General features: G+C 41.1%; 1 protein-coding gene across 2 annotated transcripts; it reads right to left on the bottom strand.

The window, feature by feature from the left end:
* Window positions 1-9,793: 9,793 nt before the first annotated feature.
* On the bottom strand, window positions 9,794-19,345 carry DSEL (dermatan sulfate epimerase like). Of its 2 annotated transcripts, XM_059139328.1 has the most exons (3): window positions 18,932-19,345; window positions 13,573-18,112; window positions 9,794-13,327 (listed from the first exon to the last, which is right to left on the bottom strand). In XM_059139328.1, exon 2 carries the CDS (start codon window positions 17,248-17,250, stop codon window positions 13,582-13,584), a length of 3,669 nt encoding a protein of 1,222 aa, XP_058995311.1. In that variant the 5' UTR covers window positions 17,251-18,112; window positions 18,932-19,345; the 3' UTR covers window positions 9,794-13,327; window positions 13,573-13,581. The 2 variants fall into 2 exon arrangements, with proteins under 2 accessions (XP_058995311.1, XP_058995310.1); XM_059139327.1 differs by having other exon boundaries at window positions 9,794-18,112.
* Between the last annotated feature and the right edge of the window lie 1,163 nt (window positions 19,346-20,508).

The following is a 20,508-nucleotide window of genomic DNA, read 5'->3' as shown; positions in this document are numbered from 1 at the left end:
ACAGTCAGATGGCATAGAAAGGAAAGAGAGTAAACACATGAATAAGTATAAATAAATATTGGGTATTTGCTTTTCATTTTGCTATAAGCCTCAAAATAACAGACATAGGATACATTGCTTCTAAACCAGCAAAAGGGAAGGAGGGACAATTATTTCAAAATAATTCAAAACAGAAAAAAATTAAAAAGGAATATAGTAAAGAGAAGTATACACAGAAAGTACATACTAATTGTTATAAATAAATCCAAGCAGATGAATAATCACAATGAAATCAAAAGTTTAAACACTTGAGATAAAAAAATAATGATTTTTGGAATGGGAATAAAAATCTAATTAATTGTATTTACAAACTGTATATTAAAAATATAAGGCCAGGGGTCTGGGTGGCTCAGTTGGCTAAGCATCTGACTCTTGGTTTCAGCTCAGGTCATGATCTCAAGATAGTGAGATCAAGCCCTGCCTTGGATATGGGCATGAAGCCTGCTTAAGATCATCTTTCTCCTTTTGCCCCTCCCCTCAGGTCTCTCTCAATACATAATTAAATAAATAAATGGCCATAAATGTTTTAAGACATTAAGATGAAAATTATATGATAAGCTAATACTAAACGATGGGGAAACTTGCTATCTAGTATCATCCAAAAAACACTGTTTAAACTCAAAGCAATTTTAGAGAAAAGAGAATCACTATATTAAGGCTCTATTCATAAAATGTCTTATAAATACTAAATATAACATGCATATGCCTTTAATGACATTAATATAGTAATGGAATTGGAAGATTAGGAAAAACTCATACCGATACACGTTTGAATAAGAAAATTGTCGAGTTGGACCCAGCAGATTTTCAGAGTATCTTACCCAACAAGTGGAGAATATTCACTATTTTTACATAACACATACAGCATTTATATAAAAATTTACCAGATACCAGTCCATACCCAGGCAGAGAGCCTTACATCTGACAAAACTAGTGCCATACAGCTAAGAGTTTCTGACTACAATGCACTGAAGATAAAAAGTGACAGCAAGAGATAAGTCAGAGAAACTCTATAAATATGTGAATAGGCGGGGTTGTGTAAGAGATCACGCTGGGATTCAGAAAATACTTAGAAGGGATAGTGGGAAAACTACACATTAAAATGTGTGAATACAACCAACAGGATTTTCCAGGTAAATTGGTAGCCTTAGCTTAACATAGTAAAGAGAATAAATACTTTTCAATGAGAATAAAAAACAAAACAAAACAGCTCTGGACCTCCAGAAGCTTGCCTGCTGTCAGCGGGGAGGTCTGGTGTCCTCCCGTTGACCATAAACTATTTCAAAGAACAGAGCAACTCTGTGACTAAGACGGGTCAAGACAAAAGCAAGGCCACTCCATAACTGTCCGTCTGTCTGTCTGGACACAGAAAAAACAGGAGTATTTTCCAAACCACAGAACACTATACACATCCCTCTCTTCTAGCTAATAGGAGTGACAGCTACTTCTTAATCAATTACAGAGTTGGCCTCTCATTTTCCCTCCTTCTAGATAGAATTTATTCTAGATAGAATTCTAAATAGAATTTATTCAGGTACTCATTCAATCACAGAATTACCCCACTTCCTAACAACAGGTCATTTAGAGCAAAGTTGTACTATTTCCAACCCTTTTACTGTAATAAATAATAAATCCTCTTTCTCCTGGTGGTTTTTGGGTGGTGGGCATTGACAAAAAAAAAAAAAAAAAAGCCATATGATTAAAGACACAAAACAACAACAGCACCAAATTAGAGAAAATAAATAGAAATAGTTTGAAGGGAATATATAAGATCAAGAGCCAAAATTATGAGATATCAAATAAATACAAAATAGTAAGATGAACAAAAACAGCTAAAAGTTAGTTTTTGAAAAGACTTAGATAAAAGGCAAGGCCTGATAAAGGACCAAAAAGAAAGAAGGCACATATACTAGGGATGAAAGAAATTTGTGTGGGTTGGATAGAGAGAGGCAGTAGAATGCATTTTGAGCACATTTAGGACAGTATATGTGAACATAAAAAGGACAAATTCCTTTGTCCAAAATGGGCCTCAAAATTAACACATGACCTCAATAAAATAAGCCTATAAGCATCAAATACGATAGTATACATAGTCAAAATGTTTCCACAAAAAAGACCACAATAACCAGTTGGTTTTATGAATAAGTTCTAACATTCTTAATTTTAGATCATTTCCATCTTATGCAAACTCTTCCAGAGAATATAAAAATAGAGAGTCCTCAATTTATTTTATGTAAGTAAGCTGACTTCAAAATTAGATAAGTACACTATGAGAAAATCACAATTACAAATGTTGATGTCAACATCATAAATATTAGCAAACACAATCCGACAACATATAGAAATATAATGAATCATTCCCAGCCTGGTTTTATCCTTGCAAATGAAGTTTGGTTTAATCTCAAAAGAAAAAATATTTTCACAAATTTGTACTACATGAACAGATAAAGGCAAAGAAACATGTGGCTATCAAAACAAATGCTGAGAAGAGCACTGAAAAAATCTCATCATGCCCTGATGATAAAAAGTTATTTCTCAAACTAGAAATAGAAGGGAACACCACATGGTGAGAAGGGGAAACTATGGATCACACCAGCATTCATTTGCTCAGTCAGTGCAATGGCGATGCAAAAGCACTCCATTCACATCAGGAGAGATATAAGAACATTCACTAGGACTAAACCCATTTATTATCTCATAGGAGGCCCTAACAAATGCACTAAGGACATTAAAAAGTAGTAAGAAGGAAGGGGATATAATCCTCATTAATTACACATTACACAAGCCTCCATGTAAGTATTCTGAAAAAATTTACAGATAGAACAGAAATACACAAAAATCAATTGCATTTTCTATATACTAGCATCGAATAGGATTTATAATTAAAAATAAATAGCATCTGCTGCAGTTACAATATATAAAGTGCTCAGACTGAAATCTATCAAAAGAGTAACAAATGTAGCATTATATAAAGGAGAAATAACATGCTCCTGGAGAGGTGAATTAAGAGGTGAATTCTCCAACATTGATGTAATGCGTTTACAATTAACATGTATTGTTCCTTGTTTGTTTGTTTTGAGGAACTGTGCAAATTAATTCTAAAATGCATATGGAGGGAAGAGAAAATAAAAAGACTTGTCTTGCCAGATTTCAGGCTAACAGGAAGACAATAGTAATTAAGACAGTGTGGTACTATCATTGGCGTAATCAAATTTGCCAGCAGAATGAAACAGAGAGCTCAGAAGAGACTCACACAAGACATAAGGACCTGATACGTGGTAGAGATGGCACCAAAAGATGGTGGGAAAGCAAAAGTTGTTCAATCTTTTCAGTCTAGAACGGCAGATAACTCATACAGAAAATATAAATAAAAATCTCAGAATCAACACCATCAATGTAAAGCAGATTAAATAAATATAAAAAACAAAATCTGTGTTAAACGGACTCTAAAATTGCCCCTGATTACCATGGCTCCTGATATTCATGTCCCTGTGTACTCTTTCCCTTTGGCGGTGGCTGGGACCTGTGACTTGGCATCTAACCAAACGGACTAGGTGTCACTTCGGTGAATGTGCTACATGGTTGGCACTTTTTCTACTGATTCTCTCTCATCCTGTCTTTTGTGAAGGAAACTGACATATGGATAACCCCATATGGTAAATGACTGAGGACGGTTTCCAGCCAAGCCAGAAAAGAACCGAGGCTTTTAGTCCAACAACCCACAAGGAAGTGATTCCTGCCAAGGCCCATAAAAGCTCCAAAGCTCTCGCTTCTCCAAGTGAGTCTCAGGTAAGAGCCCTGTCCTGGGCAGCACCTTGCTTGCAGCTCTGTAAGATACCCTGAACAAAGACCCAGGTAAGCCATGCCTGGATCCCCAGCCCACAGAAACTGTGAGACAGTAAATAGGTTATTTTAAGCCATTATGTTTGTGGTAATGTTGTTTTTCAGCAATAGATAATGATTAAAAATTTAAAATGCTCAAAATAAAATAGAGGAGAACATTCTCTGTGCTAAGACCTTGGCGAAGATTCTTTAATACAATGCAAAAAAAGTATATGTAAGAGATTAAAAACACGGGCATATTTTCATACATTCAAATGACTTGTGCATCAAAATACATCCCAAAAGTTACAGTACAAGCATCATGAGTATACAAACTGAAAATTATTCACAACACAGAGAGCCAAAAAAGGATTAGTATTATTAATATATGGTAAACTCCAATGAGTCAATAAGAGAAAAGAATGATCTTAATAGAAAAATGGATGAAAGACATGAGCATGGATTTCATTTCACAAAAGAAGAAACAAATGGAAATAGGAAGGAGTATTACATATGCTCACACACATCAGGTGTATGTGCTGAATGTCATTAATAATCAGAGGACTGCCAATAAAAACAAAATGTGACATCCTGCAATCCCATCTTTGTCTTTCCATATCCAGAAAAACAAAACTAAAAACATGACTCCTTTTCACCCTACCAGACAGGAAAATCTTTAAAAGTTCTGAAAATGTCAAATATAGGAGAAAACTTGGAGCAACAGAAATGTTCTTATAATGACTGGAGTGTCAATTTGTACAGACAATCTAGAAAAACACTAAGTTGGCACCACCTAGAATAGTTCAGGATGTGCTTTCAGTCACACACACACACACACACACACACACACCAGGAAGAATGTTGGAGGTTGGAGTGGGGGTGGGGTGGAAAGGTCGTTCTGGGTACAAACAAAACACAATAACAAAATTCTGACATAGGTGTACCATAGAACATATACCATGTTTTTTTAAAGATTTTATTTATTTGACAGAAATCACAAGTAGGCAGAGAGACAAGCAGAGAGAGAGAGAGAGAGAGGAGGAAGCAGGCTCCCTGCCGAGCAGAGAGCCTGATGCGGGACTCGATCTCAGAACCCCGAGATCATGACCTGAGCTGAAGGCAGAGGCTTAACCCACTGAGCCACCCAGGTGCCCCCCAAACATATACCATTTTTACATGCAATGTCTGAATACTTCCTGTTGTAAATATGTTATGTTTGATTATTTCCCAAATCCAGCTAGATAAAAGATAAAGTACGGCATGCTCAGACAATGGCATATTCATATACTGGGATATGACCATGTTGAAAATAAGTGATCTACACCTATGAATATCCATATGCATTAGACCCACAAAATTTTGAGTAAGGAAAAGCAAGTTGCATAAAAATATATGCAGTATGTTACTGTTTACATAATGTTTGAAACCACACAAAAATATACATTATGTTGACAAGGACAGACACATATGCAGAGCTATAAAGAAAAGCAAGGAAACAGTCAACACAAAACCAGGACAGATGTTTCCTCTGGGATCACTTTTGGGAGCACCAGTATGTGATAATGGAATGTCCAAGGGAAGGCTTAACTACTCGTGTAATTTGTGGGTGACAGGTACATTCTTACTCATTCAAATATGTTTTGTACTATATATAGAGTATGCAAGTATGTAAATTCTTACTCTGAAGTTCCAGGTCTGGCCACAGAAACTCATCAATAATATAGAGGAGGGCTTCTGACTTCTCAGATAGGGTCAACTCAACTTTTCAGTGTCAACATATTACTGTAACCTATTTTGCATAGTCAGAGTACTTATAGTTTGGTAAGTGGGGGAAGTGGAGTTGGCATATGCAAGGGTCAACACAAGAGTGATTTCTAATTTGCATGCATTGAACCATGCTTAGTAATGGCGTAGACAGCAATAGCCAAGGAAAACCACTCACAGAAATGGAATTCCTGTCCATCAATGGTAAGAACCCTATTACCATAGGTCTGCAGCAGTTGGACCCAATACAGAAGGGCATTCTCTTTTGCACTCATTGCTGGAAGGCTGAGTTTCTGGTTGGAGGCTCTAGAATTTGTTCTTGGATCCTATTATAAATTCATGGAAGCAAGAAAGCATCTGAACTTAGAAAACATCAACTATAAGACAAGGTACTGTAGAATTTTACCTCAACCCAAGAATATGTGTTAAATCACATGTGATTTAACAGAAAAATATTCTAGACAGATCAGATAATTGTATATTGATGCAATCTTTGTTAAGTATGGTATTAAGGTGAACAATCATTATATATGTAATTTGGATATGCTACCTCCAATGGGCTTCTCCCTATGTCATCATAGTTCATGGAGTAAATGCAACGTTCACATATACTCTTAAACACCTCAGCTTTCATGTTCATTTCATAATAAATAAGTGGGAAAAATAAAATAGAAAAAATATAATGGTTACAATATAGATCACAATTATGTATCTACTGAATGAAGGTATAGGCAGAAACTTATGCTTGAAGTTATATAAAAGGCACTTGTAATATGGAACACAGTTTCCACTGCATCATATCTAAATTAAAAATGGTCTCAATCTCAATGAAACTCCAAATATGATATGCTCGGGCAGGGAGGTCATGGCTCTGGAAATGACAAAGACATGGAAGCTGAAGTAAGTGAAAGCTGCTACAAAATTTTTTTCTTGAAATGCGAACGTAAAGAAAACACTGTTTCCAATTAATGTATTAAATGTATGATTGTGATTTTACATGTTTGTGCAACTCAATTGATATATTAAATACTACACTCAAAGAGATGCTACTTTAAATGCTAAAGCAAAATACAAAAGACCGGAGAATTTTAGGTGATCACCAAGAGGAAACAAGTACTGTTCCACCATTTTTAACATGTGATTTTATTTAATCCATGCATCGACTCTAGGAAAGCTTGACGGAGTAAATGGAGATTTAAAATTTAAAAAGTTGCCCAAAACCTCACACCTGGTCAGTATTTACTGACCTAGGGCTTTGTATTTGTTTTTTTCCTACTTCCGAAGCTCATATAATATATAAAAGTGTCATATAAATATAGCATTTGAACAGAAATGGCCCTCTTCAAATTACGCAAGGTAATGTGGGAAGGTAGAAACAAGGTCTGTGGGAGACCCCCAGGGGTTGTCCATTAGATATTCAGAAAAAACCTTATGCCTTCTATGGTAATGGAATTCTGCCAAGTTATGTGTGTACACAAGCGTGTTCCTTTCTACTCATGTGTTCAACAATGGGATATTTTTAAGTTTTATAATTAGTGTTGGGTAGAAGACAAAGTCATGAATGAATGTAGGTGCAATCCAGTTTATTTTGGTAAATCTGGACAAATAACCACGAGTTTGTTGGCGTTCATAAGCTCCCTGTAAGCATACTGTTCACTGTTAGTGCTGAATTAGCCATAGGGCTCAGGTTAACGTCCGATAATGTAAAGTAAAACCACCTTTTACTGCATTCTTTGTATGCATTTATCTTTTTATGGGTATCTTATGAAAGCAATTTCATTACTTCCTGGTTGTATTACTGTGTTCTTTTACATATAAGTAAATTCCCCCTTCAAAGTTTTGTGAAGTTATGATATTAAGGTATCAAATCAAAAGGCTTAATATACTTAAAATAACCATATTTTTAAGTCTCATGTACTTTAAGCAAATCTACAATAAAATCAGTCTTTTGGAATGAAGTGAAGGAATATATAAATACATAATTAAAACAATAAATAAATACCAGAAAAACTGGAGACTATTCTTTCACTGTAGTACAATAAGGTTTTAGAGCCTTATTTGCATCATGCAATAAATAAGTGTGTTATGTATCGTGCATAAAGGGGTGCTAGATTTTAATGCAGGGATATTGCTCATGTTCTAAATGAGAAAAGTACAGTGACTGGGAGCTAAATTGGTCTCCTCAAAAAAAAAAAAAAAGAAAGCAACACAGATATCATGTGTGTAAAAGAAAGTTTGCTTCCTTACACCATTAAGAACAATGTATATATTCAAAATAGAGAGGAAGACAACATAGAGAGGGAAAACACACATATCTTAGACATTTGAAAACCTGAGACATGTAAGTAAAATTCAACATCAGTGTTAATACACTGCAAAGAAAAATCACGTTTGGTCTTGAAAGAGTGCAATACAAAAATAGTATAAAAAATAAAACAGAAACAGCAATCGCAGTGTATTATGAAAAACATTTGCTCAAATTATAATTTTTTCTCATTTTAACTACAGTAAGGTTTCATAGAGATTTTTAAATAGTCATGCAATAATTAACACAATTGTTATGATTCTCCTTGTGCACCTTCTTTCTGTGTCCTAAATCCATTCCTTCCTCCCTTGCCCTCTTCCTTCTTTCCTTTCTTCTCTTTCCCTCCCTTCCTGCTGGTATTATTTACTTGGTAGAGGAAAGACCAGATTTTTTTCCCCTAAAATGAATTCTACTTGAATATATCTGTTTGTTAGTCACGAGTGGGCACTTCCATTTGGTGTAGACTCCTATGAGCTAGAAACACTGTGAAATGCAAAATGTGTTTCTTTCTAGTCCCCTCCAGACTGTCATCTCCGTAGATTCTGTTCCCTCCTGCATTCCCAGTATTGATATATGTGCCCGACACCGCGGCCTGGAAGCACTCAGGGAGGAGGGACAGGAAAAGATGCTATTGGCCAGCTGGACTCTGGATGTAAGACACGTGTTCTCTTTCTGTCATTACTAGCAATGATCTGTAAACACATGAGTCAGACCATACTCGTGGATTCTTTTCTCTTCAGAGCATCTCTTGATACTCACCTACAACCAAATTTCTTTGTTGTGAATAGGGTTGGGGCAGCGGAGTGAGTGAGAATGTTGGTGTTATTTGCAGTGCTCTTTTGGAAAAGCTACTCATTAATGGGATGTCCTATGACAATGAGAGCCAAAACCTAATTAAGAAAAAAAATAGGTGGTAATCTCCATCCAAGATTACCAAGCATAACTTCCTCTAACTCAATAAATGACTCTCTTCCCTCACAACCACCATTTCAGAAATAAACAAACCAGGTCTACTGCGAAAGACAACAGTTTTCGGTGTCCCTCCTCGGGTGGTAATCACTTACTGGCATGCCCCCCCTTCTCTGCCTCTTGATGAATTCCTATTAGCTTTGAAGTCTGGGAAGACTGTTCATTCCTCACACAGCAGGGTCAGTCAACTGGCTTTTCTGTTCTTCCCTCACACTAGTACCTCAACAGTAGATACCCAAAAAGTATAGTGAATAAATGAACTGATGAATTGTAAATGCACTAAAAATTCCCTTACAAAAATGTATTTCCTATAGCGGTAGTAGGGGTTTCAAATTTATTGGTAAAATAAGTACTGTGTAGAGTTGTAAGGATTTTAGCAAGCCACAGAAAAGCCTTATGGTTCAATGTGCAGCACATGGAGACTAGTGCTCTATAGATCCTTCTCTTTTAAAAAAAAAAAAAAAAAAAAAAAAAAGCCTTCATTGTGCCAGTGCCATGCACCAAACTGAGAATGTCTCAAGTAACCTTCCTCATGAGCAACGCATCACGCAGCATGAAGGTCTTAGGGTGGCAGCAGGGGCAGACGTCGAGCATAGGTGCATAGTACAGGGAAGTTCTTGCCATTTAGTAAGTGGGATGATGTACGCAGAAGACTGAAATGAGTCCAAGTCAGAGACAGAACTGGGATTAAGTGAGGGGGAAAGAGCGTGGCTCATCACTTAACCAATCAAGTTTTGTGGCTGAAGTTCTGAGGCTGAATGTCAGTATTCAGTGCGCACCCCCCCCCACCCCGCCCCATTTCAAGTCCCTGCCTTCTCCGCTGCACATAAAATCCTCAGGGCTGCCCAAAGATCTGAAAAGAACTATTACAAAATTATCCCAACTGTAGCCAAGTTGCTTTTAGCTTTTTATTTATTAATAGTGGAGTCTTGTTATACATACAGTTGCAATAAGCTAGTTTATGATCTTCACTCTATGTTTTCTTCACTGAAGAACGGGGTAAGTGTGGAAGAAAAAAATGAAAACGAAACTCTCTCCGGTTTGGAAGCCTTAGCTGAACCGATCTTTGGAAATGGAATTAATACATTATGTGGACTAAATATAACACAAGCTCATGTAAATTATAGCTCAAACATCTACAAGTTAGAGAATGTTAGGAGGTATTGTTTGAAGTTCCTATCACCATTTGTGCAAGAATTCAGTCATTTAGTTCTTAGAATATTCAGTCATTTAGTTCTTGAATTTTTCTGCCAACTTGAAGGGAACAGTTTTTCTGCCAACTTGAAGGACACTAGTCAGATAATGGGAGAAACTGCCTTAGCAGACATTTATATATATATTAGACATGCTTTAGCTAACACTTAAATAAGCAGTGAAGAGGCCACATATTAAATTCCTTGACATATCCTATATTAGGCATCTTTATCTCTGGAAATGGTATTTATGTATTGCCTTCTATTTACATTTTTCCTAAATTAATCAGTGAATCGTTTTCTAATTATCATCAGCTAATCAAGCCAATCAAACGCAGTGATTTTAAAACCATTGCTAAAGTCTACTCACAGATAATTGGATATCCTTTACATAGCAAGATTGGCTGGATCTTCCAGGATACACCCAAAAGTGCTGATAATATTAATCAAAAGTAAGTGGCAGAGGGGTAACACTGCCACAAAAGGAAATTTTTTAAGATACACTACTGTGGGTGGAGGGGACTGAAGACTTTGCGATGAGTCTTCTGCCATTGCCTGGGACTTTCACATCCCGTTCTTGTCAGCCACTTACTCACTCTTCTCTATTGGCTTAAAAAGACAGTCAATCAGAGGACTAATATTTGGGGCCTAGATCTAATTATTTTTTTTTTTAAGACCTTGCCTAATATGTACATTTTCTTGTCATTGGCTTAAAACGTGTGCCTCTCTAGGTTTCTATCAATCAAATTTAAGCATATTCATAAATTCATCTTGCTTCTCCTGAAGAGAGTTTCCCACTTCCTAGCCTCTCCAGAATGTCAGGACCGTCAACTCCGTTCTGGATATGGCCTTATTCTTTCATCCTAAGTGAGTGATTTGCATTCTTTCAAACTACTGAGAACCCTATTATTACCACTGCATTTGTTACTCCTGTCAGCAAAACTTTTCTTGTTAATTTCAAGACTTAAATTCTATTATTTTAATAACAGTTTTTAATCCCAATTAGGCCTAGGTTTGAGGAAGTTAATAAAGCAGTTAATTTTAGAGAGGACAAGAGTTTCCTTTAGAAGTGTCACATAGTGACAATCATCCCCTTAAAGATGGTAAGAATAATATTACGTGTGGAGGTTATTTGAATTTTTCTGAAGCTGACGGTCGAAGGACAGAGGACCCGGATGGTCTGGGAGTTAAGTCATCTCAGGAAATGATGGTGATAAAGCAAAGGGTCCCAAGCGTGAACATCTGCGTACAGATCCAACGGCTGGGTCATCCCTCACTCATAATCTTTCCTCACTGGGGAATCCGCAAATAGGGGTCTCTTGCAGCAGACTTTCCCTTGGGGTGGGGTGGGCGAGGACAGTACCAGGGCAATTCCTGTTGGCATTGCCGTGTGGGGCTGAAAGTTAGGACACCTTGTGAAGATCACTTTGATAAATATGCCCCTTCCTTTAGCTCCCAGTAAACGTTCCCATGCTCATTCACACGAATACTCTTCTTCGTTTTCCCCACCTCTCCTCCAACCCCTCCACATACTCCACCTGGTTCTCTCCTTCCCCAGGGCAGGTGGAGCAGGGGGCGGGGGGCTGTTCCTGCAATATTAAAAGGCAGTGGCACAGGTTCTGCACACCTGTGCAATTCCTACCTTCATCAGACCTGCTATTACTGCCAACTCAAAGCCTTCCTATTTGATCTGGTTTGAGATCACACATCGTGGGCATTGAAAGCAAACACTGAGACTATGACCATTAATGGAAAGAGTGTTACCATCCATGTAGCAATTTTACCGGCTTGTTGATAACCCTGAGATAGGTTAGAATAACCTTCCTTGAGAATACCTGTGTAGAATCCGGTCTCCAGCTGCCCTCTCAACCTATATTAATACAACAGGATTTCGTTCATTTTGACATTGCAGAGACAAGGCAGGGAGAGTGGTGGGAAGGGAGTAGATCTAGGGGAGGAGGAGAAGTCTGCATTCACACGAGCACAGAAGAAAAATGACAGCCAAGTTAGATGTCGCTGGAACGTAACGTAGCCACAGCTTTATCACTCTGGAGGCACATTTTGACATAATAACAAACTACTGAGAAAGAACCACCTTTATCTAGGTCAGAATGACAGACTCCCACGTGTTGGAGAGCTTGGGGAAACTACAGTTTGAAACGTCAGGAAGACTGCAATCTGCACAGAGATTTTCATCAGGTCTCGACATCGCCTCATGGTTTTCGTCCAATGCATTCTAATTACTCCACTGGCTTCTAATGGCATGACATTTTGATTTCAGAGCCTACCAAAATAAAATGAACCACATTTTATGACGACTACATTTATAATAAGATGCAGATGGCAAAGGAAACAGATGCCTCTGACATCATCTCCCGTTTGCCTTTAACTTTTGCAGACACTGGCAGTCTGTAAACTCATTCAGAGGGATGCAGGATAAGTCCGGCAGTATTCCAATTCTGTTTCCAGTCTAAAAAAACACTGGCAGCAGCAGCATTGCTTTCTCTGAGTCATACAGTGATCATTCCACAAAAAGAAATTGGATTCTAAGTGTCAGGCTTTAATGCAAAATTAATCATCAGGGGAAAAAAAAAAAGTTCCCACAAATGTCGGGACTTCAACAATTAGTAATAATGGATTGTTTTGCATGACAGTGATGGAAAGGACAGGGTGTGAGTGGTGTGAGGGGACCAGCTGTAGCTCAAGGAGGCAAGAAAGAGAAGAGTTTTAAACCGACAAGCGAGTTGAAAATACTCTACCAGCCCGTGGCACCCAGATTGTTCAAAGACGGACTCCTTATCATTTCTAAGTAAAAAACTTGAGGCTTTTCAGATCACTGTTTCGGACCTGAAAAAAATGTTCATTCTGTATTTTTATCTGTATTTCCCAGAAGGAATTCTATAGTTCTGATAGGAGCTCTCACCATTTCCCCCAGTGATATCACTGAACATTATGAACATTATACACAGGAAAAAAAAAAATTTTTTTTTTTTTTTTTTTTTTTTTTTGGTGCAAGAAAACTGTGTTAGAAGATCTTTTAAAAAAGATAAGGAACTTTTGTAGTCCATCTTGAAAGCAAGAGATGCTTGGGCAAAGCAGCAATTGAAAGGCCTTTAGCAGTATTTGAGGTTCCACGATAGATCAGCACAGTTACAGATGAGGGAGACGGCTGGACAAAGACCTGTAAAATCTTCTTACCTCCCCTGACCGCCATCATATAACCTCATCCATGCCTCTAGCAGGAACATTTCAGCAGGAAAAAAAAAAAAAAAAAATTCAGAAACAAAGGCAAGGAAAGTAGTGACATAAAAATAAATCCTCCTAGGCCAAATACGGTGCCTAGTTTTAAAATAATCTCTGTGCAAGTAACAAACTGAACACGCTCACGCAGGCGCGCACACACACACAAAGTACAAGAATAAACAAACTCTTCACATCCACAAACCAGGCTGCAAAGGATTAGTGCAAATTTCTGCTGACCTGCAGCATTTAGTCCGTAAACTTTGGGTATCCTAGACGCTCCATCAGTGTCCAGCAGATGTTCTCAATCAGCTTAATTTCATCTCTAGGCAAGTTTTGTTTCCAAACATTAGTATTAGTTGGCGATATTTCCCCTTCATAGGGAAGATAGAAAAGGTTTGTGGAGGTGGCGAATAATATTTGGTTTAAACTAGCAGGAGACAAAGGTATTCCAAGAAAGGCAAAAATCCTTTCAGTGGTTTTCTGAGGAAAATGTACGATATCTTCAAACTTGATCAGCTGGTAGCTGGTGGGCAGCAAATCTGTATTTATTCTCAGGGCTGCGGCTGTGTTTGCCAGCCACAAATGGGACAACAGGGAGACTGCATCCGACTTGGGTTTTGCTAATTCTCTCCTCAACGACTCATACTCGAAAGCATAGCCTGAATTTAAGTTGCATTTGCTTTTACCTCCCTCTATTTTAAACAATTTAGCTAAGTGCTCTGGTACATTTTTCAAAGAGTAGAGACTTGGTTTACTACTGTACAGCATTGAATAAATCCATGCCCGAGGGTCCCTTACTATGTACAATGCCCTCATAGAAGCTCCTAAAACTTCTTGAAAAAAACGAAGCTTTAAGGTCCAGCTCCCGCTGCTTAAGCTGAGCACAGGACGCGCGCTTGGGTAATAGACCAGGTGTCTCCTCAAAGCCCTAATGTATTCAGCATCTCTATCAAAGGTGCCTTTCATTCTACTTCTTTGTTCGGGCAAAGATTCTCTCCTTTTCAATTTCCTTTTTTTGTCCTTATTTGCTGTAAAATATTGGGCCAGTTTACCCCTACTGGGTTCATGCAGATGGATATTTTGTAAATGCAGTTTTGTGTCTTGAACTAAGGACTGCAACCAGCCTCGGAGTAAACGGAAATGCACACTGTGGATCTCTGATGCCTTCCATTCACAGGCATCTACAAATGAGTCGATTTCGAATTCAGTTTCAGGAATTTCAATGTAGGTTGTAGGAACTCTGATGTAGAGAAAATCACTACTGTTGAAAAAAAGTTGTTTGAGAATTTCAGCTCCTGAACCAGGAAGTGAGGTAATGACAACGTCGGGAAGATGGAGGCGGTGCTCCCGGGAAGACGAAGACTTCGAGCTTGCCTCGGCCTCCGTCCTTGCCCACTTTGCACAGAGGGGCTGAGTGCAAGTGCTCCACACATCCAGCAGCTCAATAAACCACAAGGCAATGACAAGGACTAAGATCCACCGCATTAGCTTTCTAAAAGAAAGGTAAAACCGCCACTGAAAGGTCAAAATCACCAAGCTAATGCACAAAATCAACCCAACTGCTATATTAAATTTAAATCCAAAGGGGAAAATAACCCTATCCTGTCTTACGGGCTTTGCTATTGCTTGAGTGCCCAAACCAAATCGGGTTATTTGGCCCTCATCAGCCACATTGGCAAAGCCACCAAAACCCAGGTAATCGAATCTCGTCTTCAAGTTATGGTAGTCAGTTACAATGGACACAACATGTTCAGTATTATTGACGTTGAGAGAAATCTGAAGTCCAGAGTTGGAATTATCAATAAATCTGCAGCTGGAAACATTGACATACGGTCCATAAAAGACATACGCAATCCTTGTGATTGTGGATTCCATCTGAAATGTGACATTAACGAACTGAGTCCACCGTTTCTTAAATTCAGCAGCTTGCTCGGCTTCCTGTATGCTAGCAATGGGACTCCTGCCACGATGATCAAACCAGAACATTCTGTAGTGTGCGTCCCACACATCCATCATGGCGCCATTGTACCTGTTCAGAAACCTGTATGGGATGTACTTAAAATCAATGTCCAGATTATGAAAGAAGGCACTGACAGTTTTTATTGGGGAACTGTCTTGCCTCTCAACGTGATCGACAACTAGCAAAGTTTGAGAATTTAAGAGGAGCAAAGCACGATACACACTTTTCAGTTTCATTGCTGAAGAGTAAGCAGACACTGCTTCCCCACTCACAAATATCATTTCTCCATGTTGAGAGGCAGTAATGATCTCCCCCGCTGCATCCCCAGCCTCCTCACCGGTCCACTTAAGCCACTGTGCACACTCTCCCAGCTGACCTTCCCAGGGCTTATTACACTGGCTTGTGGGGGACGGAGCAAACACCAGTACGTTGTTAAGGTGGCTCAGTTTGGGTCCATAGAGAGCTTCCGAAACAAATACTTGCCCATTGGGGGCGAAAGTAAATGAGTTCTGATCTGGATGTTCGTGTCCTGGGTTAAAGCTTCTCCACCCATCAATCCAGGAGTATGGCTGAAAGTGAACGATGTCATACACGGCTCGCCCCCCTAGCTTCCCAGATTTAAAAGACACAAAGGTATTGGTCTGTGTATTTGGCAACCCGGCCCCATAGGTGACAACACCCCAGTTAGGGAATGTGTGCATTTTTGCAGTACCATATTCAGCAGGAGGCTGTGGGGTGAGCTGAGGATCATACCAGATGAACTCGGTGTGAAGAGTACTCCACCTCTGGGCAGTGGAGGGGACCATTGGGCCATCTTTAGGTCGGTGCCTTCTAATTTGCTGAGCTAACCAATTCCCAGCTCCATTCTTTAAGATAAACTTATCCAAAAACACTAACTGGCTCTCTGGACCATAAAACCAATTATAATTGGAATCTGCTATACCCACAGTTCTCTGGAAGCCTGGTAAAAGGGTAGCATAATAGAACCAAAAGTGCATTTTTAACCAGTTGTTATCCAAGTTGTTGATGTTGAAATGACGCTGGGCTAGGAAAACATACTGTGTGACTGATTTAGCTGTGTAGCTCCCATAGGCCACACCTTCATCCAAAGAACCATCGACAATGTGATTCAACAGAAACATCGTCTTTTCCATCACATCTACTACAGCCTGTTTCCATATGTTTGCTTTAGATCCTTTATCTACCCCAGTCACCAAAGCCCCGGTGAGTAACGCTATCATGTTAGTAGCCTGGTGATTATGGAGAAGTTGTTTGCCCCATGAACGGACCTTGGAATACTCATACATTTCCTCTGTAACAGCCCATATTTTTTCCAGGTATTTTTGTCTTCGATGATCATCCAGTAGGTTATACAAAAAGTCAAAGGCAGTGGCAAAACCTGTTAAGGAATGGCCAACGGGAACCTCATCCCCTGGTGCATTTTCAACCAGCCAGTCTTTGTAGCCAACCATCCTGTCCATATATTCCAAGACAAACTCAAAGGCAACTTTGTCTTCTGGACATAACAAACAGTACAATGCTAAAGGAGGCAGATTGTTACCATAAATCTCATTCCACTTGGCAGCAAAATCAGCATGCCTGGGTGGAGGTAGGTAGTATGTGGGGTTGGACAGCATAACTGTGACTGCACTTCTGATAGCTCTAAAGAGATGCAAATGGCTTGTACGGGACTTCTGTCTCATTGCCTGGATTTCTCCAGCATCGAAATACAAACTTGGATGAAGCACACTTTTTTTCAGCTTTTGATGGGGTTCGAAATCTTGCACTTTCTGTGTCTTAAACTGATCTATATCATCTGTGAAAACTGCCCAGTCAGAGTAATTGCTCACAGATTCCTCAAAAGTAGAGAAAGCAAACATCACTAATGCTAAAAACAAGAAATGTCCTGTAAACATTAACGCCATGATCCATCGGGGAGTTCCTTCCTTAGGCATACATGTCAAAAACAGTGCTCAATGTATTTCCCTCTGCCTGGAATAAAACATACATTTAAGGCCTTTAACACAAAGACTATAAATCATATGTACTGTGAAATCCAGCTGACGCTCGGTTCATTCAAAGCAAGCTGAGTTGCCAAAAAGAGAAAACTTATACTGTCTGTGTCCCTGACACAGATCTGCTTCCAATAAAACTTCAAGGAATGTTAAAACCTGTATAATGTTTCTGTATCACATAGCAAACAGTGGTATAGTCAAACACACTAAAAATTCAGGATTTACTTCATTTACACAAATCTATCTAACATGAAGAGTCAAAACACACAGTATAAAAAAAGAAAAGAAAAGAAAAAGAGTAAACACTCCAGAATCTGAATTAAAAAGTTGTTCCTAGGGTAGGAAACCATCTCTAGTGATAAAAATCACCCACATGTACGATGCTTGTGGCAGTTTGCCCAAAGGAGCTCATGATGTACTGAAATTCTTCAAGTCGACTTGGTTGTTATCTCCTTCCACTTTTTACACTTTTGCTTTGAAAATTTTTTCTTCTTCCATTTTTGGGAAAAGAACATCCTCAACAAGTGTTCAAAGTCCTACTTGGCTTTAAAAAATCAAAATTTCTGCCCTCATTCCAAATCTGTCTTGTTCAGGCTTACTTACTCATCACCCATTACGACCCAGAGAAAGCATTTTCATGTCTTCTTTTATCAGCTTCATCTGTACAACTACAAGAATCTAATCTCTTCAGCCACCTAGGTACTTTTTTTCCAATCATGAAGTAGCCACCAACTGGGAGAGAAAACTCCCGATTCACCAAGAGGGACGGTTCTTTTCTGTTCCTTTTTCATGACACTCCTTTCTGGAGGAAAAACAAAAAGAAATTCTCTGAGGCTACGGATATGCCGGAAGTGGACATGAACTGATGACTTACATGTTCTACAATCTCTTGACAGAAATTTTAGAATCACAATAAAATCTGTAACTGAATACCATCTAAGTTAGCTCAAGTGATCCTTTTTTTTTTCTTACACTTTTAAATGGACAGATTAGGAGAACAATGAATGGCGGCAGATGACAAGCTACAAATGCAACTTTCCTGCAGCATTTATTTTAACTGTGGCTTGCTTGACTCCTTTAACGTGTTTTTATTCAAGGGCGGTTAAACAAAGATGCTATCATTCTCGTTGATTTGGTGGCAAAGGACTCAGGGACAAAGAGCAGAGGTTGAAAAGACCTTTCCTGATTCCGGTTAAGGGATTCGCTTTATGGGATCAAAAGGCACCTTGTATGGGAAACTACCGCGACCAGTCACGGTTCTCAAAGGGGACACGATGGCCACGCGTGGGAGCAAGCAAGCGGCGCTCCGACCTCACCTGCGGCCTCGGCGTCCGTCCTCACGAGAGGCCACCAGAGGGAGCTCAGACCCAGACTAAGGTGCAGCGTCGCCTCTGCCCGTCCTCGGGTTTGAAGAGCCTCACCAAGTTTCAGTCTTGGACAAGTCTCCTCTCCGTAGGAAACATCAACGCTGGAGTTTCCTGAACCGCCCCGCCTGTTGCATTTTTTTTTTTCGTTCGCCTCCTCGAACCTACGAACGTGCCGCTCCCGGCCTTCGCTCCCCAGCCTCGACCTCTGGCTGTGGTCTGGGGACAACGACCCCTAAATGGCCAAGTCCGCTTACCTTCCGCAGATGTGGACAGGGTCTCCCGGCTGCGCTGGGCCCAGGGAGGAGGAGGTGGAGAGTTGCAGAAAACTGCTCCGCACAGGGAGCCTGGCCGCGCTGCCCCCCGCAGGGCTCCCCGCGCCCCGGGCACGGCACCCCCACCCCCCCGCGCTCCAACAGGCTGCGGCCCCACGCTTGTCCCCCGCCCCGCGCCGCGAGGACACGCCCGCCCTCGGGGATCGCCGGACGCTCCAGGCAGCCCCGCACCGCGGAAGGCAGATCCGCGCGCGATGGGCGCTTTCGCGGGCGCTGAGTCCAGCGGAGCGCTGGGGTCCCCAGGCCGCGACGCTGCCGCGATGCCGCCGCGGCCGCCGCTCCTCCGTGCCAGCTCCGGCCGCGCGGCCCGGGGAGGGCGAGAGACAGCGCTGCGGGCCGGGGGCGGGGCGGGAACGAGACGGGGGCGGGGAAGGGGCGGGGCCTCAGGCCCGGGTAGGCGGCGGGTGGGGAGGCGAGGGATGGGCGGGGCGGGAGCGAGACGGAGGCGGGGCGGGAGCAAGACGGAGGCGGGGTCAGGGGCGGGGCCTCGGGACCTGGGAGCGCGAGAAACTGTGACCCGAGCCGAAGGCGGGGCGGGAACGAGGTGTGGGCGGGGCCTTAGGCCCGGGGCGCCGTAGGGAGAGCACAGACTGCGATTCGGGAAGCCGGGAGGGAGGGCGGGGCCAGGGACGCGCCGAACGCCCCATCCCCGGATCCCAAAGCGGGTCTGTGGGTGTCTCCAGCAGCGCGGGTGCGGGCTGCGGTGGGGAGGGGGACATTTAGAAGCGCAGTTGTCTAAAGACCTGCCTGGGTCCTGCAGATATTTATCCTTTGGTCATCGGAGGGCGGACGGGCGGGCTGGGGCGGGGGGCGGAGAGAGTTTCGGGGCGTGATCCAAATACCTGGAGAAGCGGGAACAGGCGGGGTCACGCTGTGGGATGTCAGGAATTACCCTTAGCACGAGCAGCGGGTGAGGACAGCAGGAAAGACAGGCAGCTTGGCCGAGGTTGCTGTCACTTAGAAAGACAGCGTCGATTCACCAGGTTAATAGGGGATGACTTCAGAGCTCCGATGCTAAAGATCAGAGGAAAGCAAAAAGGATAATCCGTTTTATGGATTGAAATCATTTATCTGGCAGTATAAATCTGAAACGGTGTGGGACAAACGAGTGGAAGGAATCTTTTTCTCATTAAAGAAATGGGAAGCGAAATTCGGTGAAGACCCACAGACGGGAGACAGCGTCTCAGTCGCTGTGACGCCGCCGGGGTGCAGCTCCAGGGTTCGGATTTGCCAGAGCAGCTGTGAATCCTGTTGTACTGGACACTGGGAATTTCTCGCAGATAATCTGAAATTCCGCTTCCTCTTGAGCCTACAGGGTCTGACGTCAACTATCACAGTGATATCGTAATCATAGAAATCCAGTGAAACATCAAACCTCACAAATGAACAGCCCATCCTCGGTTGGGGATTGGTCATAGCTTCATTTCCCTCCACCTCCATTCCATTTTGGTTAATGGACAGATCCGTCCGTTAAGAAAAGAGCAACCTTGCTTAGATCA

Source organism: Mustela lutreola, chromosome 11 (assembly GCF_030435805.1).
Source record: "Mustela lutreola isolate mMusLut2 chromosome 11, mMusLut2.pri, whole genome shotgun sequence".
In the NCBI taxonomy this organism is placed as follows: Eukaryota; Metazoa; Chordata; class Mammalia; order Carnivora; family Mustelidae; genus Mustela; species Mustela lutreola.
Note: the sequence above shows the minus strand (reverse complement) of the source record. Positions and strands in the feature narration are given on the sequence as shown.

What these genes read in the sequence shown, in the direction of transcription:
- DSEL (XM_059139327.1), bottom strand. Translation starts at nt 17,250, where the DNA reads ATGCCTAAGGAAGGAACTCCCCGATGGATCATGGCGTTAATGTTTACA.